Source organism: Lampetra planeri, chromosome 40, assembly GCF_965212315.1.
Source record: "Lampetra planeri chromosome 40, kcLamPlan1.2.h2, whole genome shotgun sequence".
NCBI classification, from domain to species: domain Eukaryota; kingdom Metazoa; phylum Chordata; class Hyperoartia; order Petromyzontiformes; family Petromyzontidae; genus Lampetra; species Lampetra planeri.
Genome location: NC_136146.1, coordinates 9440498 through 9466240, shown reverse-complemented (window position 1 = coordinate 9466240; position 25743 = coordinate 9440498). Strand labels below are relative to the sequence as shown.

The 25743-nt window shown below is 55.7% G+C and overlaps 1 protein-coding gene across 2 annotated transcripts in view; it reads left to right on the top strand.

Annotated features, from left to right (window-relative positions):
* The window catches only part of LOC144731860 (6-phosphofructo-2-kinase/fructose-2,6-bisphosphatase 3-like), a 64086-nt gene extending 39369 nt beyond the window's left edge, over window positions 1-24717 (top strand). For both annotated transcript variants that reach the window (XM_078613155.1, XM_078613153.1), the window contains exons 2-15: window positions 209-334; window positions 5534-5630; window positions 7227-7293; window positions 8618-8692; window positions 12149-12205; window positions 13692-13813; window positions 14807-15014; window positions 15578-15724; window positions 16885-16989; window positions 17192-17321; window positions 18224-18286; window positions 20303-20367; window positions 20901-21104; window positions 22470-24717. In XM_078613155.1, coding sequence (XP_078469281.1) covers window positions 209-334; window positions 5534-5630; window positions 7227-7293; window positions 8618-8692; window positions 12149-12205; window positions 13692-13813; window positions 14807-15014; window positions 15578-15724; window positions 16885-16989; window positions 17192-17321; window positions 18224-18286; window positions 20303-20367; window positions 20901-21104; window positions 22470-22526 — 1523 coding nt within the window. In that variant the 3' untranslated portion in view covers window positions 22527-24717. The remainder of the gene's footprint in view (window positions 1-208; window positions 335-5533; window positions 5631-7226; window positions 7294-8617; window positions 8693-12148; window positions 12206-13691; window positions 13814-14806; window positions 15015-15577; window positions 15725-16884; window positions 16990-17191; window positions 17322-18223; window positions 18287-20302; window positions 20368-20900; window positions 21105-22469) is intronic.
* Window positions 24718-25743: the final 1026 nt, after the last annotated feature.

The following is a 25743-nucleotide window of genomic DNA, read 5'->3' as shown; positions in this document are numbered from 1 at the left end:
GCTGCGCTTCACAATTCGCGACTGTGTTGGGTTACGGGTCGCCGCGTGGGGTATGGTGCCACATTTTGAGGTGTGTGTCCTCCGCCACCCGACAGCCGGTCAATTCACGTCGTCACGTCGGGGGCAGCGAGAGGGAGGAGAAATGTTAACGAGCGAAAGCAACCTTTTGACTACATTTTCTCCTTTGACTTTTCGCTGTCTTTCGCAGGCTGCCTGCCCCACATGACCCTCTCCCCAATGGTCATCGTCATGGTGGGGCTGCCGGCCCGCGGGAAGACTTACATCGCAAAGAAGCTCACGCGGTACCTCAACTGGATCGGCCTGCCCACCAAAGGTGACCGCCCACAGGGAGGCGACGATGTTGAATTTAGATATTAATATTATTATTGTTCTTGCTCTACTCGTAGTGAGATCTTAACTACCTCGCCTGGTATACAGGAGGTCATGCGTTTGATCCCGACGCTTGTATATTCGGAGTTTGCATGTCTCTCCCCTCCTGGTCGTGAGGATTTTTCTCCGGGTCCTCTGGTTTTTCCCTCCACATTTAGAAACCTGCGTTTAGAGTATTTGGCTGCTACTATTTTCACGTGGTAAGCCCACTTTGTTGGGCTATCTTATGTGATGGCCAGGTCGCTCCTGAAAAGGGGCTGTATAGGAGCAGCTAAGGTGGGGCCTTACCTGGCTAAAATAAAACAAATTGTTTACTTTTAGTTTAGTTTGTTTACCAATAAAATCCTCACAGAGTCGCATGACTCATTTTCAGGGGGATCCTGTGGCCAGTTTTAACAGTTTGGGTGGAGGCAATGTTGCTGCTATGTGTGATCCAAATTGACTATAAATTTGCAGGTAATATTCAGCAATTGGGATGTGGTTTTGGCCAATCCCAGTTACGCTGCATGTACGTGTGTGTATGTGTAGGTTTTTTTAACGACCACCCCTGTTGACGACTAATCGCTTAACGACAGGCCTCCATAGAGCCCAATATGTAGTGTATAGTGTAGTGTATAATAGTGTATAGTAGTGTGTAGTGTATAGTAGTGTATAGTGTAGTGCCTCCATAGAGCCCAGTGTGTTCGCTTAGCGACCATTGCCCTGTTAACGACGGGCTGTTGTAGGTACAGTAAGTAGTAATTAATGCATCTTTATCGATTAATATCCATTGTTTAAATATTATAAAGTACGTTTTTTTGGGTGAAAAAGCCTAACTTTCGATGCTTTGTGAGCGAATGAAGCCTCTGACGTGCATTTCCTATACTCGCTTAACGACCAAATCACTTAACGACCGGTTTCCTGGAACCAATTACCGTCGTTAAGAGGGAGCGGGGGTTTTACTGCATTTAGAGGAAACCGGGGGAACCCCGGAGGAAACCCCGTGCGGAACAGACGGAGAGAGAGAATACAAACTCGCGAGAAGAGAGGCGCTCGAGTGGCGAGTGTTACCACTGTGCCACCTGCCGCCCAGGTGATATTCTAGTTTGCGTAGCCAGGTGGCAACCACCCAGGAGGGCCACGGTGAGTCTCCTTTGCAAGCGGTGGCCTGGCTCACCGATGTGACGAAAGCTGAACCCACAAAGTGAACAGCGGCGGTGGTGTGGTGCACAACCACAATGGAAGTTCAAGACACATGCAAAGATCCCTCGTAAAGCCTTAACAGATTGTTGGGGCAAGTGCTGTTAGCAAGCACCTATGAAGGCCGGCACAGCACACGAGGGGTTGGGTGGCCAGCAACCATGCCCGGCCACCTTTGTCTCTCCAGTGGTGATGTTTACACCGCACCAGGTACTCATTTTAAGGCTGAGTCGACCAAGGGGAAGCCCACGACCGCTCCCCGCATACACGCACACATACACGCACACATACACGCACACACATACACGCACACACATACATGCACACACATACACGCACACATACATGCACACATACATGCACACATACACGCACACACATACACGCACACACGCATGCATACACGCACACATACACGCACACATACATGCACACATACACGCACAGACGACAAAGACTCAACACATCTCTCGGTATCTCCGCGGCATTGAAAGGAAAGGAAAAATATATATAACGGGCGACGTTTCGGGCAGCAACCCTTCTTCAGAAGACAGTTCCAGAGAGAGTCGGGAGTGAAATAAGAGTGGGAGAACTGCACCTTGGACACCGTCGTTGCCTTCGCCGAAATGTTAAGAACGGTTTCGGGCCGAGCCGGCTTCGATTTAGGGAACGAGGGCCTCTTCGCCCTTGAGGTGACGTCGAGTAACGGACAAACCCTCGCAGAATCCCCCCGCGGCCTCCGTCGTCTGGCGAACGGCATCGTCTTCTGTGGGGGGAGGGGGGGCGAAGGGGGGTGCGCGTGTGTGACATGCTCCAAAATAGCCCGCTGCACCGGAGCAAGGGCTCGCTTGCACGGATTTGCGTGAGCTCGTTAGCTCGCGAGCTCGTTAGCGCATTTGGATCTTGCCTCTCCCGACGTAATCGCTCTCCGCCACCCAATCGTGCAAGCTTCCTCTCTCTCTATTTATCCGGGCGGAGACTTAAGCCTCCGGATCAGCCGACCCCGATCCCATTTTTCTCTCTGGTTGCTTAGAACTCGAGATTTAAAAAAATATTTTTTTTTACCAGGTAAGGCCCCAAATTAGCTGTGTAGTTCTTGTTGAGACGTGACCTGGTCATCACAAATGATAGCTCAACGAAGTGGCTTATCATCTTCACATGGAAATTCATAGCAGCCAAACACTCTGAACGTGTGACGTTGATTCTAAATATTGATTTGAAGAAATAAAATCAAGTTATTTAATTTATTTTATACCTACGTGACTTTACCAAAAGAACCAAAGAGTGTTGATTCTAAATGTGGAGGGAAAAACCAGAGGACCCGGAGAAAAATCCACCTGACCACGGGGAGAAAGAGAGACGCAAACTCCAAATATACAGCAGGCGTCAGGGTCGGGATCGAACCCACGACCTCCTGCGTACCAGGTGAGGGAGTTGACGTCTCCTAGCCACCATGGTGGCCTAATGAGATGAGCTCAGGGCCGCAGTGACGTCGTCGTCGTCGTAGTCGTCTCACGAGCCTCTCGCTGTCACCAAACGCTGGACCACAACAACAGGAACTCAGCCTTGTGCGCCAGGGGTGGCTGTCACCATCATCAGCCGGGGTCAATCCACTGCTGGATGAAGGGCCCTTCCCCCAGCTGCTACCTGTTTAAGATGTAACAACAAGCTGCTATCTGGTGGTGACATCACCATGGCGCTTGTGTCGGGCTATGTGCGCTTTACGGCTACGTGAAAGTGTCGAACGCCCGCCTAAGCGATGTAGCAATCCGCGTAGCACCCGCGCACGACCTGACTTCTTCACTCCGTCTCTTTCGGCAGACGTCCTCCTTGGACGCATTCCATTCCTCGGCTGCCGCGGTGGCGAGATGTTAACTACCTCGCCTGGTATGCAGGAGGTCGTGTGTTCGATCCCGACGCCTGCTGTATATTTGGAGTTGGCGTGTCTCTCTCCCCGTGGTCATGTGGATTTTTCTACGGGTCCTCCGGTTTTTCCCTCCACATTTATAATCGACATCAGGCGTTTGGATTATTTGGCTACTGCTATAAATCTCCACGTGATGACAAAAAGCCACTTCGTTGAGCTATCATGTGTGATATGTTGTTTATGCCATTTATTGTGAAAATTCTGTCACAGTTCCTATGATTGCTTTTTCATTGCTTTCATGGCTTTATTTTGGTGATTTCGAAAAGTGTATTGGTTTAGCCATGTTTGTTTGTAGTACAGAGTTAGACTGATGGCCTTAATCTAAGCTGTCTTGTGGTTGTTGTTGTTGTTGTTTGACTTGCATCCCACTGGGATTTTTGCACACAGCGTTGGTGTGCGGTGTTTTTTCTGCAATATTTGGCTGCCTTTTCTTGGATTTTCTGTTTGCACTTAGTCACATATTCACTTTAAGATGTTTTTTGTTCATGTTTTTGTTTTTTGTTTGTTGCGGTTGCACCCGATTCAAGAGCTGAATGGCTCACAGGGCTATACCTAATAAATGAACTTGAACTTGAACTTGATAGCCAGGGTCGCTTCTTGATAAAGAGCTACATAGCTCAGTGGGGCCTTACCTGGTAAAATAAAAATGATTTTTAGTTTTTATAGTAATAGTTTTGCATCAGCCTTGACGACCGTCCATGACGCTTCCTGCCCAAGCCACTGAACATTTTGGGTGCGTACGTATGTCTGTACGTTGAACTTCTTTCGCTCCGTATGTAGGCAACCGCGCTAATTTCAAGGCAGAGCTGGGTGAAATAAACACGTGGTGACGGCAAACACATACTCGGACAACACGTTAAAACTCGTAATTACAGATCCTAAACATGTAAGCATGTTGAGTTTCTTTCGCCTCATACGTAGCAGACCGTGCTAATCGGGGGTGCGGGGGAAGGACAGCAAGCTGAGCAAAAAAAGCAGAAATGAGTTTTCAATCTGGATTTTTGCAGCTTTTTGCGAAGGCTCGTGGTGTGAATCCGACAGGCTGCCCCAGTTATCGGCACGGGTGCATTAACCAGGAAATACTACGCGCCGTCTGCAGTCGCCGTGGACATCCCGTGAGGTCATTCGATAAAGAGGAGGCCGTTGTGTGCCCGGCGTCATTGTTCAGTTTAGCCAAATTTGAAAAATTTTGCCGCGGATCTCCAAATTGGATTCATGCAGCAGTAGCAGCAGCCACAGCAACCCCGACCTCTGCCACGACCTCCCTTCGCGATACCCCTGCGCTGCAGGAACGCTCCCGTGAATGCCAAGCATACTCGGCAATCATTCGTGTGGCACCCCCATGGACAATCGGAACGCGGAGCGTCACGAATTCAAACGATGCGTGCCATGTTACGACGGCTCTCGTGTCTGTTCGTGTGCGTGTGCGTTTGCGCACGCGCTTCTGCCTGAGCGGGTCATTCAGGGCGACCGCAGGACAGCAACAAAAAATGTCCCCGTGAGCTGTGGCCCAAGGGGATGCACACGCTCTGTAATTAATCTCGCGATGGCTCCTCGCTAATTAAGCCGGGTCCGCGTCGTTGTCTCCTCCGCCGTGACGTGACGAGGCCACGCGAGGCCACGGTGGCCACGCGGATCGCTCTCCGTTCGCTCACGGCCAGCGACGGCAACGGACGCGCTTCACCGGCGAGCTTCACTGGCACGAGGGGGGGGGGGGTGGCGACGACCGCCCCGTGTTTCGCAATCACGACATTCGCATCGTGTCCTCTTTCGATTTTTGCCAAATGCGGCCCGCGACGCCGCTAGACGCCATGGGTCCCGTTCGTCGATCCGAACGGCGCCCACAGCTGGAAGCAGGAGGGGGGGGGCTACGTTTCGATGAGCGGCACCGCCACAGTAATTTTACGGAGGGCGGCCGGCCGGATTCGTAAACAGACGGCGATAGGGCCCACCTCGGCTAAGCTGGCGGGCAACTCGATCTGCGCTGTCCGACATTTTCCACGGTGGTGACGGCTGTGTCGGCCGCTTGTGTTGCAGTGTTCAACGTGGGGCAGTACCGGCGCGAGGCGATGAAGACCTACAAGTCCCACGAGTTCTTCCTCGCCGACAACGAGGAGGGCCTCAAGATCCGCAGGTAGCCGCCCCCGTGCCCCCGGGGGTGCTCGCGCCGGCGCCGTCTCGTCGTGGCCACGGCGTGCGCACCGGTGCCAGCGTGCACGTGCCCTGTCGCTATTTTGTTGTTGAAATGTTTTTTTACGGCTGTCCCGTCCTGGCACTTAAACAATTGTTGGGCGATAGTCTTGAAGTCTCACATTTGTTAAGACTATTAGAAGTACCACGTTCTCATATAGGGACACCGGTTTCTCTATCGCACAATTATGATATTGATCACAATGATGATACTGATCACAATGATGATGATGACGATGATGATGATCTCAATGATGGAGACAACGATGATGATGACGACGACGACGATGATGATGATCACGATAATGACGATGATGATGATCACAATGATGACGACCACGATGATGATCACAATGATGATGACGTGATTATGTGCATGATAGCCCCTGGGTAGACACTGGCTGGGATTTGAACTCGTCACCTCTAGAAGAGGAGTGTTTTCCACTCCTACCAATGGAGCAGCCTTGCGTAGCCACCATGGGTGGCAAACCAATAGACAGACGAGGGTCTGTCTCCGCAGCATGAGTGTACGTGCGATTTACATTGAGGTCCTAGGGGCTATGCGACTTCTGGGCCAATGTAATTCCAGCAGCATTCGTTTAAGCGGCAAAATTATCTTCATGTTATAATAATGATACACCTGTCTTTCTGTATGTAATGCTGGCCGGGTGGGGAGGAGGCGGGCGGTGGGGAGCGGGGTGGGGGTTGTGACGCCACGCTGGTGTGGTTGGAGGTGTTCACGACCTCAGAGACACTGGGCTGTTGGGTGGAGGCGTACCGACATCACGCGAGATCGGGGTGACATTGTGAGGAGGGGGCAGGTGACAACGTCGTGGGACTTAGGAGGCAGTAAGGAGACGGGACGGGTGATGAGGCCACGTGGCACCGGTGAGCTGGGGCAGCAGAAGGGCGATGACGTCACGCGTAGGCTGGGAGGGGGGTCGATTGAGGTCACGCGACACGGGTGAGGTGGACGACAGGGAGTGATGACGTCACGAGGCGCGGGGGTGGTGAGGAGAGGGGGCGCGTTATGATGTCGTACGACACGGGTGAGGTGTGGGAGAGGGAGTGATGATAAAACGTGCTAGTTTCCTTATTCTAATTATTATTATTTTGCATGTCTACCTAGAAACGCGTCGCTGAGGCTCATTTTTCAGGATGTGACGATTGCCATGATGTCATCTCGCTTGGGCAATTCATTTCTTAATTTGTCTTTTTTTTCTTGGAAAATTTACACCGTGAAGTCGGCACACAACGGCTTGCTCTTTACGAACGTCGTCGCGGGGGAATCTTCAACATCCACCGTGAATCAGCCTGCGTGTAGTGAGCGTTGTGTTTACGATTGCTACGCACCGCGGTGTTAAGCGGCGGCGGTCGCCGGATACGGACCGTCGCCAACCTCTTCGACGAGCGGCGAGCCGCGACGTCGCCCCGTGAGAGAGAGCGCCACCTCTGGGGCGGACCCCGTCGCCAGTTCTCGGCGCCGCCACGAGGACCCCGTGTCACCTGTCTGTCTCTCTCTCTCTCCCCGCGAGCGCAGGCAGTGCGCGCTGGCCGCCCTGAGGGACGTGAAGCAGTACCTCAGTGAAGAAGGAGGACAGATCGCGGTAATTATCACGAGATCGAGGGTCGGCGCTCGCGCGCCCACGCACACAAAGACAGAGATCCCCCGTGTAGCCTTAACAGACTATTAGGGCAAGTGCTGTAGTGTTTGCGTGTTTCTTCCACATTCCCATGGCGGTCGCAGGACACTCTGCGAGGAGACGTCCCCCACCGCGAGAGATTATCCAGGTGACACAATAAAAATAATAAATTAATAAATTCTGGCAACCCACAAAGCGCTGCCCGTTTAATTGACCCCGGTGGGATTAGAGGCCACGGCGATCCCCCTCCCCAGCCGGGAGTTGATCTCCCCTCATTTGGGCCGTGAGCGGCGCTCTGTAATCCAGCCACCGCGTGGAGTGGGCCGGACTGCGCCAGAGGTCGGAGATAATTCGGGAATTAATAACAAAACGCTCGACGCTTTCGGACTCGGACGCAGGCTCCATTATTTCAGGCGGTGAGACCCACTGAACGTCAGCAGCTCCGTTAGAAGGACGAGCGTTCGTCAATAGCACTGCAGCCTTTGAATAAGAAATGTATAACAGGCGAGGTTTCGGGCAATTCTTCATGGCACGAATATGAGGAAGGGCTGTTACCCGAAACGTTGCCTATTATATATGTTTTGTGCATTTAAGGCCACACAGATTTGTTGGTTAATTGTGGTCGTGCACCACTGCCAGCGCAGCAGCAGCAACATCGGCACACGATGAGTTTCAATCAGGGACGGCACCGCAGCCATGACCCCAACGCCCTTCCCGCAGTGCCGCCCTGCGTCGAGCAGCGACGAGGGTTGTAATCTCACAGCGCGACCGACGAAGACAACGACGACGACGACAACAATAACAACGACGATGATGACTACAATGATAACGATGATGACGACGATGATGACTACAACAATGATCATTGTAGTCGTGGGGAGCGGCAGTGTAGCGGTTAGCGCGCTGCGCTACGAACCCGGCGACCCTAGTTTGATTCCCGCTCACGACAAACACCGGTGACGATTATCTGAACCGGTTCTGGGCCTCCCCTAGGTCGACTCAGCCTCAAATAAGTACCTGGTGCCATGTATAAACATCGCCACTGGGGAGACAAAGGCGGCCGGGCGTAGTGTTGGCCACCCACCCCCTCGTGTGCTGTGCCGGCCTTCATAGGTGCTCGCTAACAGCACTTGCCCCTACAGACTGTTAAGGCTATACGGGTGATCTTTGTGTGTTTGTGTGTCTGCGTGTGTGTATGCGTGTGTGTATGCGTGTGTGTATGCGTGTGTCTGTGTGTATGCGTGTGTGTGCCGGACGGCGCTCCGGTTTGCCGGCTCTGCCCCCGCAGGTGTTCGACGCCACCAACACGACACGCGAGAGGAGAGACATGATCATGGCGTTCTGCAAGGAGCACTGCTACAAGGTGGCAACAACAACAACAATAATACAAATCATGGCACCTCCCTTGCCAGAATATAAGATTAGCTTTTTACCCTTTTTGGCAGTTGAATAGGTTTTAAGATGTTAAACACCAAACAGAAACCTTTTGCAAGGAATCATGACTACATTAACCACACATACTTGTGGTGAAAATACAAACAAAAATAACTTGCTCTGATAGTATATGATGTCAATCTTAATTTTCGAACTTTCGTGACTGCAGGAATAATTATTTGTTTCTTTCGGTTAAGTCACGTCTAAAGATAAAATAATAAATTAAATTAAATAATAGAATACGACGTTTCGATTGCAACACAAGCAATCATCATCAGGTATAATGAAATAGCGACAAAATCTAACCAGAAAACTATAGACAGACATATTAGCAGACAGATATCACCAAGATACATAGCGAGAGCAACACAGGTAACAGAGAGGGGTGATCGTCTCTGTGGGGTGGCCTTAAATAGACAGAGGGGGGGGCGGAGGCAGAGAGAGGGAGGAGGGTTAGAGAACAAATTAGCATATCAATGAGTGGTCAACAGACAGTATATGATGTATTGCCTTTGAAACTGATGGGTCCACACCAGATACAGCTTTCTTTAGAGCCTCGTCTCAAACAGTGCTAGACCAGAGGACGCCAAAAGTCGAACGGCACAAAGGCAATGCCACTGATTCCTTGCAGAAATGTTTCTGTTTGGTGTTTCTGCATCTTAACACAACTGTTGTATTGCCAGAGAGGGTCAAACCTCATCTAATAACAACAAAAATAACGACGACAACAACAACAACCGGTTTACCCAGGAAAGCTCCACCGAGCGCCTCTCCGTCGGCACGCGTGGCCAGCGCCTGTCGCTGTCTCCAGCGCCTGTCGCTGTCTCCAGCGCCTGTCGCTGTCTCCAGCGCCTGTCGCTGTCTCCAGCGCCTGTCGCTGTCTCCTGTGCCTGTCGCTGTCTCCTGTGCCTGTCGCTGTCTCCAGCGCCTGTCGCTGTCTCCAGCGCCTGTCGCTGTCTCCAGCGCCTGTCGCTGTCTCCAGCGCCTGTCGCTGTCTCCAGCGCCTGTCGCTGTCTCCAGCGCCTGTCGCTGTCTCCAGCGCCTGTCGCTGTCTCCAGCGCCTGTCGCTGTCTCCAGCGCCTGTCGCTGTCTCCAGCGCCTGTCGCTGTCTCCTGTGCCTGTCGCTGTCTCCAGCGCCTGTCGCTGTCTCCAGCGCCTGTCGCTGTCTCCAGCGCCTGTCGCTGTCTCCTGTGCCTGTCGCTGTCTCCAGCGCCTGTCGCTGTCTCCAGCGCCTGTCGCTGTCTCCAGCGCCTGTCGCTGTCTCCAGCGCCTGTCGCTGTCTCCTGTGCCTGTCGCTGTCTCCTGTGCCTGTCGCTGTCTCCAGCGCCTGTCGCTGTCTCCAGCGCCTGTCGCTGTCTCCAGCGCCTGTCGCTGTCTCCAGCGCCTGTCGCTGTCTCCAGCGCCTGTCGCTGTCTCCAGCGCCTGTCGCTGTCTCCTGCGCCTGTCGCTGTCTCCAGCGCCTGTCGCTGTCTCCAGCGCCTGTCGCTGTCTCCAGCGCCTGTCGCTGTCTCCAGCGCCTGTCGCTGTCTCCAGCGCCTGTCGCTGTCTCCAGCGCCTGTCGCTGTCTCCAGCGCCTGTCGCTGTCTCCAGCGCCTGTCGCTGTCTCCTGCGCCTGTCGCTGTCTCCAGCGCCTGTCGCTGTCTCCAGCGCCTGTCGCTGTCTCCAGCGCCTGTCGCTGTCTCCAGCGCCTGTCGCTGTCTCCTGTGCCTGTCGCTGTCTCCAGCGCCTGTCGCTGTCTCCAGCGCCTGTCGCTGTCTCCAGCGCCTGTCGCTGTCTCCAGCGCCTGTCGCTGTCTCCAGCGCCTGTCGCTGTCTCCAGCGCCTGTCGCTGTCTCCAGCGCCTGTCGCTGTCTCCAGCGCCTGTCGCTGTCTCCAGCGCCTGTCGCTGTCTCCTGTGCCTGTCGCTGTCTCCTGTGCCTGTCGCTGTCTCCAGCGCCTGTCGCTGTCTCCAGCGCCTGTCGCTGTCTCCAGCGCCTGTCGCTGTCTCCAGCGCCTGTCGCTGTCTCCAGCGCCTGTCGCTGTCTCCAGCGCCTGTCGCTGTCTCCAGCGCCTGTCGCTGTCTCCAGCGCCTGTCGCTGTCTCCAGCGCCTGTCGCTGTCTCCAGCGCCTGTCGCTGTCTCCTGTGCCTGTCGCTGTCTCCAGCGCCTGTCGCTGTCTCCAGCGCCTGTCGCTGTCTCCAGCGCCTGTCGCTGTCTCCAGCGCCTGTCGCTGTCTCCTGTGCCTGTCGCTGTCTCCAGCGCCTGTCGCTGTCTCCAGCGCCTGTCGCTGTCTCCAGCGCCTGTCGCTGTCTCCAGCGCCTGTCGCTGTCTCCTGTGCCTGTCGCTGTCTCCTGTGCCTGTCGCTGTCTCCAGCGCCTGTCGCTGTCTCCAGCGCCTGTCGCTGTCTCCAGCGCCTGTCGCTGTCTCCAGCGCCTGTCGCTGTCTCCAGCGCCTGTCGCTGTCTCCAGCGCCTGTCGCTGTCTCCTGCGCCTGTCGCTGTCTCCAGCGCCTGTCGCTGTCTCCAGCGCCTGTCGCTGTCTCCAGCGCCTGTCGCTGTCTCCAGCGCCTGTCGCTGTCTCCAGCGCCTGTCGCTGTCTCCAGCGCCTGTCGCTGTCTCCAGCGCCTGTCGCTGTCTCCTGCGCCTGTCGCTGTCTCCAGCGCCTGTCGCTGTCTCCAGCGCCTGTCGCTGTCTCCAGCGCCTGTCGCTGTCTCCAGCGCCTGTCGCTGTCTCCTGTGCCTGTCGCTGTCTCCAGCGCCTGTCGCTGTCTCCAGCGCCTGTCGCTGTCTCCAGCGCCTGTCGCTGTCTCCAGCGCCTGTCGCTGTCTCCTGTGCCTGTCGCTGTCTCCAGCGCCTGTCGCTGTCTCCAGCGCCTGTCGCTGTCTCCAGCGCCTGTCGCTGTCTCCAGCGCCTGTCGCTGTCTCCTGTGCCTGTCGCTGTCTCCTGTGCCTGTCGCTGTCTCCAGCGCCTGTCGCTGTCTCCAGCGCCTGTCGCTGTCTCCAGCGCCTGTCGCTGTCTCCAGCGCCTGTCGCTGTCTCCAGCGCCTGTCGCTGTCTCCAGCGCCTGTCGCTGTCTCCTGTGCCTGTCGCTGTCTCCAGCGCCTGTCGCTGTCTCCAGCGCCTGTCGCTGTCTCCAGCGCCTGTCGCTGTCTCCAGCGCCTGTCGCTGTCTCCTGTGCCTGTCGCTGTCTCCAGCGCCTGTCGCTGTCTCCAGCGCCTGTCGCTGTCTCCAGCGCCTGTCGCTGTCTCCAGCGCCTGTCGCTGTCTCCTGTGCCTGTCGCTGTCTCCAGCGCCTGTCGCTGTCTCCAGCGCCTGTCGCTGTCTCCAGCGCCTGTCGCTGTCTCCAGCGCCTGTCGCTGTCTCCTGTGCCTGTCGCTGTCTTCAGCGTCTGTCGTCGTCTCCTGTGCCCCCAGGCTTTCTTCGTCGAGTCGCTCTGCGATGACCCGGAAGTGGTGGCCAACAACATCCTGGTGCGTGCAGCTCTCGCCAATCCCACGTTAGTTAACAACGCGGTTGTGCACCGCCGCCAATGCCGCTGTAGCTTCACAGACGCGTGCACGCGTGTTTTTGCCGAGTGTGTGGTTGGGGGTGTTTGCCGAGTGTGTGGTTGGGGGTGTTTGCCAAGTGTGTGGTTGGGGGTGTTTGCCGAGTGTGTGGTCGGGGGTGTTTGCCGAGTGTGTGGTCGGGGGTGTTTGCCGAGTGTGTGGTCGGGGGTGTTTGCCGAGTGTGTGGTCGGGGGTGTTTGCCGAGTGTGTGGTTGGGGGTGTTTGCCGAGTGTGTGGTCGGGGGTGTTTGCCGAGTGTGTGGTCGGGGGTGTTTGCCGAGTGTGTGGTCGGGGGTGTTTGCCGAGTGTGTGGTCGGGGGTGTTTGCCGAGTGTGTGGTCGGGGGTGTTTGCCGAGTGTGTGGTCGGGGGTGTTTGCCGAGTGTGTGGTCGGGGGTGTTTGCCGAGTGTGTGGTCGGGGGTGTTTGCCGAGTGTGTGGTTGGGGGTGTTTGCCGAGTGTGTGGTCGGGGGTGTTTGCCGAGTGTGTGGTTGGGGGTGTTTGCCGAGTGTGTGGTTGGGGGTGTTTGCCGAGTGTGTGGTCGGGGGTGTTTGCCGAGTGTGTGGTCGGGGGTGTTTGCCGAGTGTGTGGTCGGGGGTGTTTGCCGAGTGTGTGGGTGGGGGTGTTTGCCGAGTGTGTGGTCGGGGGTGTTTGCCGAGTGTGTGGTTGGGGGTGTTTGCCGAGTGTGTGGTCGGGGGTGTTTGCCGAGTGTGTGGTTGGGGGTGTTTGCCGAGTGTGTGGTCGGGGGTGTTTGCCGAGTGTGTGATCGGGGGTGTTTGCCGAGTGTGTGGTTGGGGGTGTTTGCCGAGTGTGTGGTCGGGGGTGTTTGCCGAGTGTGTGGTCGGGGGTGTTTTTGCCGAGTGTGTGGTCGGGGAGTGTTTGCCGAGTGTGTGGTTGGGGGTGTTTGCCGTGTGTGTGGTTGGGGGTGTTTGCCGTGTGTGTGGTTGGGGGTGTTTGCCGTGTGTGTGGTTGGGGGTGTTTGCCGTGTGTGTGGTTGGGGGTGTTTGCCGTGTGTGTGGTTGGGGGTGTTTGCCGAGTGTGTGGTTGGGGGTGTTTGCCGTGTGTGTGGTTGGGGGTGTTTGCTGTGTGTGAAAGAGAGAGAGGACCACGTGGATTAGAGAGCCTTCAGAGGTTCGTGACCTTGCGCAAACTCTTAAGGAAAGTCAGTGTGGCTTGGGTCGGACACATCGCGGGCCTTTTGATGGTCGTGCATAGCAACAGGGATGTAGTGGCAGCCAAGAGAATGTTCCCATTTTGGCGGCGGAGCGATGCAGTTGCTTAATTTGCCAGTGGCCGGTGGGATTTATGACATTGCAGGATATGTGAGAGGTTGACGATTACGACGATCGATTATTTTTTGTTCCCGCTGACGTCGTCGTGCGAACCGCCGGTGCGACGCCGTCCCCCCCGAACAGGACGTGAAGGTGAACAACCCGGACTACAAGGACCACAGCAAGGAGGAGGCGCTGCAGGACTTCCACCGGCGCATCGAGTGCTACCGCGCCATGTACCAGCCGCTCGCCGAGAAGCACGACAAGTGAGCCGCCCGCTTCACCCTCGAGCGCCGGGACCCCGACCGCAACCAACCCCCGGCTGAGCCGCGCATCGACCGGGTCGGCGCGGCGGTAACGCCGCCGAATCGTAGCGCCGGGGTGGGTGGGGGGTGGGGGGGGCGTGTTCGTGGCGACCCGCGTCTCTCCCCCGCTCTCCCGAGGCGGTGAGCTCGGTGGGATGGAGCTGCAGCAGCTGCAGCTCGAACCCATCGGAGCTCGCGGCTAATTGGCGCATTCTGTTTACGTGACAAACCTTGCTAATTGGCCGTGTCGGGTGGTGGCGGGTTTAACGACACATATTTACGTGATCTAACTCCCAAAAAACAAACTCTATTGTGGGTGACATCGGTCGTGAAAGCCTCCTGCGTGTTAAAGTGTAATAATACCTCAATGCTAATATGGGAGAGACCCTGAGCAGGCTTGCTGCAAAGTGCGACTACGTGAAGTAATCTCTGGAGTGCATCGGGTGTCGGTAATAAATAAATAAAAATAAATAAACAAAGAAAAAAATATATATATATTTACCACTGAGCTATAAAGATTTTTTTCAGAAATGACCTGGCGATCGCAAATGATAGCTCAACGAAGTGGCTCATCATCACGTGGAAATGTATAGCAGTCAAACACTTTAAAAGTATGTTTCTTAATGTGGAGGGAAAAACCGTTGTCATGTGGAAAACTCCACGTGACCACGGGGAGAGAGAGAGAGAGAGACATGCAAACTCTAAATATACAGCAGCAGGCGTCAGGGTCGGGATTGAACCCACGACCCCCTGTATACCAGGCGAGGTAGTTAACATCTCCTAGCCACCGTGGGGCCCCTGAAATGTCACCGTGCCCACCGTGTTGCCGCATTTACAGCACGTCGCGGGTCGCCCCTTGGATCGGGCGACCCGCTCCGGCTGCGTGCGAGTTTCCGGGGCAGCCGGCGGTGTTTTACTCTCGTGACCCCCCCTCCCCCTCCCCGTTGTCCGCAGCGGCCTCTCCTTCATCAAGGTGATCAATGTGGGCGAGCGCTTCCTGGTGAACCGCGTGCGCGACCACGTGCAGAGCAAGATCGTCTACTACCTCATGAACATCCACATCCAGCCGCGCACCATCTACCTGTGCCGCAACGGGGAGAGTGAGCACGAGCTGAGGGGGCGCATCGGCGGGGACGCCTGCCTCTCCGCACGCGGGAAGCAGGTGAGCAGCGGAGAGGAGCAAACGAGGAGCCAGCGGAGGGAGAGAGAGAGAGGGGAGAGAGAGGGGAGGGAGAGAGAGAGGGGAGGGAAAGGGGATAGTGAGAGGGGAGAGAGAGGGGGAAGAGAAAGAGGGGAGAGAGAGAGGGAGGGATTGGTAAGGAGGAGTGAACTATTTAGTAATGGATTCCCTTTGCGGAGTCATGAATCGATTCGCTTTTTTCCTCTTGTCGTAATGAAGGCAGCATCAGCGGCGGCTGCCGCATCGGTCTCGGGCGTCAGCAGGGCCGACGTGACCCAATCGTGCGCGAGCGTTGCAAACCAGACGTCGCACTTCCACAATAACCACTCGATGACGCCTGCGCTGCGGGCCATGAGTGTAATCGACGGATGGACGCCGCGTCATTCCACCCCTGATGTCTGCCCCGCGCCTCTGACCGCCTCACACGCGTGTAACAGCCGCACGCGTGCGTGTAATCGTCACGTGCGCACGCATACAATCGTCGTGTAACCTCCGCGCGTGTCAACCCCCCACCCCCCCCCCCCCCCCCCCCCGTGCCGGCGCAGTTTGCCAAGGCGCTGGGCCGCTACATCCGCGAGCAGGGCCTGGAGGACCTCAAGGTGTGGACGAGTCAGCTGCGGCGCTCCATCCAGACGGCCGAGGCCCTGGGCCTCCCCTACGAGCAGTGGAAGCCGCTCAACGAGCTCGACGCCGTGAGCAGCGCTCCCCACATCGTCGCCGTCATCATCGACACCACCATCAAGACCATCATCATCAACACCACCATCATCAATGCCATCATCATCAACACTATCACCATCATCAACACCATCATCAACGCCATCATCATCAACACTATCACCATCAACAACACTATCACCACCATCATCAACACTATCATCACCATTATCACTATCATCACCACCATTATCACTTTCAAAATCACCACCATCAGCAACACTATCATCACCATAATCACGATCATCACCACCATTATCACTTTCAAAATCACCACCATCATCAACACCATCATCACGATTATCACTATCACCACCACCATCATCATCGCTACCACCACCATCAACCACTATCATCACCATGATCACTATCATCATCATTCCACTCCTGGGTCAATCCCAGTCAACTCATCCGGAGCTTCCCACCGCTGATATTCTGTGGAGTGGAAGGTGCGGATCGGGTATCAGAGCAGGCCGATTGCTTGGCATGGGGCTGCGTGTTGACGCAGGGTTTGTCCCCCGTTGTGAGGAGACGTTGCATGGGGGGTTCGTATTCCACATTCTGGGCGATTTGATTAATCTTATCCGGCCCGGCTGGCTGCTCAGTGGTAGAGCTCACGAGTTCAAATCCCGGTTGCAGATTGACTTAGCGCATCATAACCCCCCCCCACTCCCAGGGTCGATACAATTTAAAAATTTGTACTAGAGTACTACTTTGCTGGGAAGTGAACGGTGGTTGTTCTAGGGATAGACTCTCCCCTGCCATAGGAATGTTCCATCACTCAGGGGTGTTAAGGGGAGATGAGCACCGATGCCTCAATGGTCACTTGAGCAGGAGGAGGAGGAGGGAGGGGGGAGGGAGGAGGAAGTGGGGGGGGAGGAGAGGGGAGGAGAGGGGAGGAGAGGGGAGGAGGGAGGGGGAGGAAAGGAGAGGGGAGGGGGAGGAGAGGGGAGGAGAGGGGAGGGGGAGGGAGAGGGGGAGGAGGGGGTGCCCTCCTGTGGTGTCGGCGTGACCCCAGGGACACCGCGAGGGCGACCGATCGTCGACCGCCCCGGTTCGTGTCGTCATCGCCACGCCCGGCACGGCGACTCACCAGGCGGGCGACTCGTCCCTCATGCCCCCCCCCCCCTCGCAGGGCGTGTGCGAGGACATGACCTACGACGAGGTGAGGGACACGTTTCCTGACGAGTACGCGCTGAGAGACGTCGACAAGTACCTCTACCGCTACCCTAACGGCGAGGTGGGCACTGTCGCGCTGCACGGCACCCCACGGCACCGCAGGACACCGCACGGCACGGCACCGCCCGGCACCCCACGGCACGGCACCGCATTGTGACACATGGCAACACGCTAGATGGATTTTTTCCTTGTCCAGCCTGTAGTATATACATCCGTCAAATTATGACCTTCACCCCCCCCACCCCACCGTCTCTCTCCCGCAGTCGTACCAGGACCTGGTGCAGCGGCTGGAGCCGGTGATCATGGAGCTGGAGCGGCAGGAGAACGTGCTGGTCGTGTCGCACCAGGCCGCCATGCGCTGCCTGCTCGCGTACTTCCTCGACAAGGGCGCAGGTGCTCGCCCCCCTCCCCTCCTCCTCCTCTCCCTCCTCATCGCTCGCTCGCAGCCACATCACCCTCTCAGCACGCCCGGTCTCGTCGCCCCGCCACCGGCGTAGTGAAGGATGGTCAAACAAACCGCATTGGAGAGGTTTTTATCCAGCAGTGGATAGGCAGAGAGCTGGATATTATTATTTTATTATTGTTGTCAAAGTGAGTTAGGGCTCAAATGAGCATTGAGGCATTGGTGCTCATCTCCAGTTTACAGCCCTGAGCCAGTGGTGGAAATTGCACATTCACATGGCGGGGGTGAGTCTATCCATAGGACAACCGCTGTCGACTTGCCCACTAAGTTGGACTCATTTTAGCCACCCCGTAGGGATGGATGATGGGCATTTGTCAACCCCCCCTCCTCCCCCACCCCCCACCCAGGATTTTAACTCACACCCGTCCAATCGCCATGAGCCGCTCGTGCCCGACCGGCGTGACAACGACGTAGCAGTCGCCGGCTGGCGAGAGCTGTCAGGAGTTTTACGATTCGTAGAACAGCTGCGTTGTACGTATGTTTGTGCGTTGAACTTCTTTCTCATCGTACGTAGCCAACCGTGCTAATCGGAGGTGCGGGGGAAGGCCAACAAACTAAAAACACAAAAATCTGTTTTCAAGATATTAGTTTGCCAACTAGTTGATGATTTAAAAGTGCATAGCTCCAGTGGCTTCCTAATATCGGAAGGAAGAGCGTTCCAGACGGCCGCAGAAGCGCGTCCGAAAGCGCCGCACGATGCGGTAGCCACCGTCTTTGTTCTATGGCGAGCAGCCAAAAGCCGCCGCTGCCGCGAGGATGACCGGAGGTCGCGCGATGATTTTGCCTGCACTTGTTTAGTTTTTCACTTTCGCTTCTCCGTTCGTTCCCACAGAGGAGCTGCCGTACCTCAAGTGCCCCCTGCACACGGTTCTGAAGCTCACGCCCATTGCATACGGTGAGCACGACGGGGGGAGGTGGGGGGGGAGTTGCGATCTGTAGGAGTGCGAGTTGCGATCTGTAGGAGTGCGAGTTGCGATGGGTAGGATTGCGAGTTGAAATCCTGATTTAGTCCCAACAGTGCTCGTACCATGGTTTGGGGCGCTCCCCCCTGCCATAGGAATGTGTAATTCCGACTGCTGGCTCACGGAGAACAGCACTGCTATAATACTCACTTGAGCAGGTGATGCAGGTCTCATAATGCTGGCTTCTTAATGCAGACCTCTTAAGGCAGGCTTATAATTCAGGCTTCTAAAGTAGGCCTCTGTAATATGGGCCTCTGAATGCAGTGTGTCATGAGCCACACACGTTTGGTCTGTTCGTGCAGGCCCCTGAATGCTGGTGGTCGTACAGGTGTAATGACGACTTGACACACTTCTCTTGAGATGCCACTTTATGGAAGACACGTTCACTTGACATCAGGCGGAGACCCCCACTGCAAAAAACCCCGAGTCTCCCGCGCATCTCCCCCTTATATACCAACCGAGGCCACGCCCCCCTTGTCGATCATTCTCGCTGACTCTGGACGCTCGCTCCAGCGGCAGACTCCATCGTCCGCTTCCGTCACCTGAGCACGCTCCCTTCTCGATCATTCCCGTAGCCACCAGTCCCTTTGCACTGTAGTCTGACTCCCCTGTCATTACCTCCCGTGGCCACTACTCCACTCACGTCGCTTGCAGGCTCTATTGTCATTCCACATGTTTAGAACAACTCAGCATTCACCTCATAGCATCTCAAGTTGTTTGATGATCCAACTCGCCAATTCACTCCAGTCACTCGCTTCACTAACTCTTCCTCCTCCACCAATGTTGAGAACTCGGTCTACCAGACTGGTTCATCTCATCCATCGCACCGTGATCAGCCATCACACTCCAGGTCTCAACACTCACCCACTCACCACACTCCAGGTCACAACAACACTCACCACACTGCAAGTCACAACACACTCACCCGCTCACCACACTGCAGGTCACAACAACACACTCACCCACTCACCACACTGCAGGTCACAACAACACTCACCCACTCACCACACTGCAGGTTACAACAACGCACTCACCCACTCACCACACTGCAGGTCACAACAACGCACTCACCCACTCACCACACTGCAGGTCACAACAACGCACTCACCCACTCACCACACTGCAGGTCACAACAACGCACTCACCCACTCACCACACTGCAGGTCACAACAACGCACTCACCCACTCACCACACTGCAGGTCACAACAACGCACTCACCCACTCACCACACTGCAGGTCACAACAACGCACTCACCCACTCACCACACTGCAGATCACACCAACGCACTCACCCACTCACCACACTGCAGATCACACCAACACACTCACCCACTCACCACACTGCAGATCACAACAACACACCCACCCACTCACCACACTGCAGGTTACAACAACACACTCACCCACTCACCACACTGCAGGTCACAACAACACACTCACCCACTCACCACACTGCAGGTCACAACAACACACTCACTCACCATACCGCAGGTCACAACACACTAACTTAACTCACCACACTGCAGGTCACAAAAACACACTCATCCACTCACCACACTGCAGGTCACAACAACCCTCACCCACTCACCACACTGCAAGTCACAACAACACACTCACCACACTGCAGGTCACAACAACACACTCACCCACTCACCACACTGCAGGTCACAACACACTCACCCACTCACCACACCGCAGGTCACAATACTTCCCTATCTGCTTCTTCCCACTTTTACTCTTGGGAATTCCATCCCCAAGCTCTTCCAGTTACCTCGCTCGTTTCCAGAAGCGTGTTAACTCTTGCCTGTCCCAACTGTGATGGTGCTGTTTGTTGCTGGACCTGTGTTTAATTGTTGATGTTTATTTTGATATGTGGCCACCAGTCACAATAAGGGGGCCTCGTTGCTCTGTTGAAGTAAACCGAATTAATTCTCGTGTCTCTTCACAGGCTGCAAAGTGGAGAACATCTCCCTGAACGTGGAGGCCGCCAACACATACCGCGAGAGGGCAAACGTACGTGGCTCGTGTGACGGCGCTGAGTGTGTGACGATGGCGATTGTGATGACGGCGCCCAGTGTGACGACGCTGTGGTTGATGGCGCCCAGTGTGACGACGCTGTGGTTGATGACGCCCAGTGTGACGACGCTGTGGTTGATGACGCCCAGTGTGACGACGCTGTGGTTGATGACGCCCAGTGTGACGACGCTGTGGTTGATGACGCCCAGTGTGACGACGCTGTGGTTGATGACGCCCAGTGTGACGACGCTGTGGTTGATGACGCCCAGTGTGACGACGCTGTGGTTGATGACGCCCAGTGTGACGACGCTGTGGTTGATGACGCCCAGTGTGACGACGCTGTGGTTGATGATGCCCAGTGTGACGACGCTGTGGTTGATGACGCCCAGTGTGACGACGCTGTGGTTGATGACGCCCAGTGTGACGACGCTGTGGTTGATGACGCCGAACCCTCCGCTTGGGGGGAAGCGGCCGACGACGACGGCGCCGCTGACGCTGACCGGCGGCTCTCCGTCTCGAATCCCCGACAGACGGGGCCCAAGAAGGGTCCGAGCCCCCTGCAGCGCCGCAACAGCTACACGCCCATGGCGAGCCCCATGCACAAGGTGCCGCGCATGGACAGCCTGGAGGTGCTGGACGGCCTCGAAGCGTTGGGGGGACTCGACCCCTCGCAGGGATTCTTCGCCGTCCGCAGTCCCACGGAGAGGCACGCTCCCGCCAACCCCCTCTCCTCGGTGAGGCCCCTCGCCGACGGCAACCCCCCCCGCCCGCCGCCTCGTCTTTCCGTCGCCACCGGCGTGGTCGGCGGTCCCTCAGGGTTCGAAGGATGACGTCCATCGGGTTTTCAGCGGTGGCTATTGTTGAGGCGGGGCTGGGCAGTCCGATTCTGGATCCGCATAATCTTTTTGGCATCGGGGGAGCGCCACGCCGGTCCCAGATGGAAGTGGAATCCTCGGCGCCGGCTCGGCTTCCCTGTTCCTTTCTTTTTGTTGTGGGGCGGCGAGCCGCTTCGACATCGAGACGTCCTGGGCCTCCAAGTGTGGCCGCAGCCTGGTGGGTGGATGCAGCGGGGCCACCCCTAGTCAGTCGGCAGCCAGCCCCCGCCGCTCGTCCCAGCCTTGAAGGCTGATCTTTCGGCGCTTCAGGGAGGACTTGAGGATATCGCCACCTTGGCTTTCCGCCCCACCGGGGTTCTCTAAACCACGGGCGGCTGGCTGCCCTTCTCCGCAGGGCCGCACCCTCTATCACAGGGCACCTACTGTTTACTCTAACTATTTATTTTACTAGATAAATGCCCCATTGAGCTACTATGTAGACATTTTTCAGAAGTGACCCTTGCCATCACAAATTATAACGAGACGAAGTGGCTTGTCGTCGTCACCTGTAAATTTATAGCGTGACGTTGATTCTAAATGTGGAGGAGAAAACCGGAGGACCCGGAGAAAAAAATCCACGAGAACACGGGGAGAGAGACACGCAAACTCCAAATATACAGCGTGCGTCTAGGTCAGGATAGAGCCCACGACCTCCTGTAAAGCAAGCGAGGTAGTCAACATCTCATCACCGTTGCAGAGGGCACCTCCGCCGCAGGGCCTCTTGAATACCTCTTCCATGCGACACCACCACAGGATTCTCCCCCCATCGGGTTGTTTCCACAGGTCACCTTCTCCGCAGGCTTCTCCGCCACAGAGAACCTCCACTATAGGGCACCTCCGCCGTTGGGAAACCTCCACAATAAGACACCGTGGCGACAATGTGAACCCCAAAACTGATAACTGAACACAAAGCGGAACGCAGCCTCTGGCGAAGGTCTGGAAATGGGAATTGGGGTGTAGGGCTAAGGTCGGATAGTCCACAGGGGTGGCTGGTTGGTGAGGGTTATGGTAGGGATTGGTTGGATCGTGTGCTCTGCCACCAAACTGCTTGCCACTCCTGCCCATCGCTACGCATGGCTTTTTCAGTTTCTTGGATGCTTAGGGTTTAATCTTCGTATCCTGCGGAGCCGCTGTCCACCGCGCGGGGCCCGAGGCTGAAGGGCGCTATTCGCGACTTGGGGGGCGGCCACCCGAGGGGTTTAATTGTTTCTGTTTTCCCCGCAGAACCCGGACGGCGTGTCGAGACCGAGCACCGTGCTGGAGGTGATGGAGGGCGAATAGACACCGCGGCGAGCTCGGAGTCTCGGCCACCAGGGATTCCGCTCGCCACGTGGACATTGAGCTGCCACCACGGTGGGGGAGGGAGGAAGCAGGGCAGGGGGGGTGGTGGGGGGGGTTACTTTAAATTAGTTTTTTTTTGTTGCGCATGCCAAACGTGCCCGACCAAACGAGAGACGGAGACCGCTCCTGAGACGGAGGTCCACTCCAGAGACAGGCCGCTCCGCTTGGATTCGCGTCGTCGTACAATATAAAAAAAAAAGCGCCCCCAGCCCTGGGGGGAGAGGCCCTCCGAGATTAATCCGGGAAAGCGGTCGCCACGTCCTCAACTCGGCATTTCACGACACCAAGGGCCCCCCCCCCCCCGCCCGCGGTCGCAGTGAAGCCGTGTGACAGCGGACGCATGGCCGGACAGACGCTCTCTCGTCACGGACGCGCGAGAAAGAGAGAGGATCGTCCGACGAGTGTGGGGGAAAAGCCCCCCATCCCATCCCCCCCGCCCACATCGTGCTGGAGCCATTCGCCGAACTTTTTGAGTCGGTGAATGTTGGATCCGATTTGACAGGGCATTGGTTGGTTCCGAGAATGTTTTAACGTCGTTGTTGTTTCATTTCGATGTAAAGCTTTCGTGACTGCAGGGATTCATCTTCTTGGTTCTTTCGGTAAAGTCACGTAGAAGGGAAATAATAAAATAATAAAAATACAACATAAAATAATTCTCACGACGTTTCGGCCACAACGCAAGCAGCAGTCCTCAGTTGAAGAACAGGGCTGTCGGAAACTTCGGACGCTGTCTTTCCGACAGCCCTGTTCTTCACCTGAGGACGGCTGCTTGCGTTGTGGCCGAAACGTCGTGAGAATTGTATTTTATGATGTTTTATTTTTATTATTTCCCTTCTGCGTGGCTTTACCGAAAGAACCAAGAAGAGGTCGTTGTTGTTGTTGTTTTTAAAGAAAAATTATCGCGCGCTGCACGCGGATGCAAAGGGTAGCGCGAGCTCGCGCGACGCGTCCACCAATCGTTGGACACGTCCGGTCGGGGCTCGTGCGACGCTCTTACAATCCTGCAAAATATCTGGAGGGATTTTTTGTTTGTTTTGGGTCCGTTAAAAGCATAAACAAAAGTCTGTACGGTTCACCCCCTCCGGGCGGGTGCGGAGGGGTCGTCGGCAATTCGCCCCCCCCACCCCGTGCCACCCACCCCTCTTCAACCTCGCGTTATCCCCCCCCCCTCCTTGTGAGCGGGGGTTGGGGGGGAAATGTCGTGCTGACGTGACGGAGTCACGTGGCCCACGACGCGGGATCTCTCGATCCCGCGACGATCCGGCGAGTCGAGCGTTACGGTTCTTCGTTTGGAGTCAGGGAGAGAACCCCACCCCACCACGATGTTCCCTGCCGACTTCGTCATTGCGGGCTATGCACCTCGTGACAAAAACATTTCGGGGAACTCCGATTTTATTTCTCTCGCGTGAGAGCTGCGGTTTTTTTCTCTCGTTTTAACGTTAGAATGTCCCATAGTCGTCGGCTAAGTTATTTATTAACCCAGGAATCCACGTCTCACGATTTAAGTGCGTTTATACTGTTTTAGAGAAGTCCGCATGTTAACGATGTAGTTTTGAGTTGTTACGGTCATGCTATATTTTAATTTATTAATCATCACAAAAAGACTCCAGTCGCGCGCGCGCACACACCCACACACACAAACACCCACACACTCACACACACCCACACACACTCACACACACACCCACACACACTCACCCACCCACCTACACACACTCACCCACCCACACGCTCACCCACCCACACGCTCACCCACCCATACGCTCACCCACCCACACGCTCACCCACCCACCCACCCACCTACACACACTCACTCACACACACACCCACACACTCACACACACCCACACTCACACACCCACACTCACCCACACACACACGTGTTTATTTATGGTCTCTATGTATTAAGGGAATTACCACTGCATGACTGCTCACATCGGTAAGACTATGAACTAATCAGGGTGCGTTTAGACGCCTTTAGAGATGACAACGTCGCAGGGTTTCCGCAGCCGATGCCGGGATTCACAATTGAGTTTCGGGGTTAGGCCGCGACGTAACTATGTCACCAAGCGTTTTACCACGTAACCGAGCGTCACCTGCGAAGCAAATTAAATATCCACACAACTCTGTGGCTGTCGCCTCATGATGCTGTTTGTCGTTACCGGCGAAACATCACGGTACTCGAATTGTACATTTTGTTGTGGGTTTGCTCTCCAACACACACATTCCGGTGTCGTGCTGAACCAGTCACTCATTGGCACGCTCTGTTTGCGTGACAAACCCTGCCTAGTTGCCTGTGCCGGGTGGTGGCGGGTTAAACGACGCATTTATATCTTTATGCAATCTAACCAGAAAAGCCTCTGTTACAGGTTTCTGTGTGGAGTTTGTGTGTTCTCTTTCCCTCTCTCCTGCAAGGGTTTTCCCCTGGTTTCCTCCTTCCATAGCTGAAAAACCACACAGACACGGTAACTGGTGTTAGCACAAAAACAAACTAAATCTCCAACGCAAAACAACGACCTCTGTTTGTAACGTCGCCTCCCTCACCAACAGCTGTCTCGGCCAAATGTTAGCGGCGCTTTGGATAAGCGAAGTTTTTTGTTTGTTTGAAGCGGCATCTCGAGCACCCGGAACGCGCACTCACGTCCCGGGCCTTTCTTTACGAGAAGCGTCGTTGAATTGGGCTGCCGAGATTTGGTGTCGCCTCGACAGACCTGGTTTCACCTGAGGACGGCTGCTTGCGTTGTGGCCGAAACGTCGTGAGAATTATTTTATTATGTTTTATTTTTATTATTTTATTACTTCCCTTCTACGTGACTTTACCGAAAGAACCAAGAAGACTCACGCACGTGTTGTGTGGAGCGGTGGTGCAGCGGTTAGCACTGCGCTACGAACCCGGCGACAGGGGTTCGATTCCCGCTCACGGCGAACTCGAGTTCCAACGGAGCCCGGATCCATTGCAGACGCCGTTCAATCCGGTCCACGTGCTCGTGGCGTGTGTTTGTTGAACTTCTTTCGCACCATACTTGGCCAGCCGTGCGTGCAATGCTTCATCGTTGCAGGGATCGAACCGATTCTTGCACCCATGGCGCGGTGCACGGAACCGCACGCACCTCCATCGGTCACGATTTTGACGTTGGCTCGAGAAATGCGAAATGCT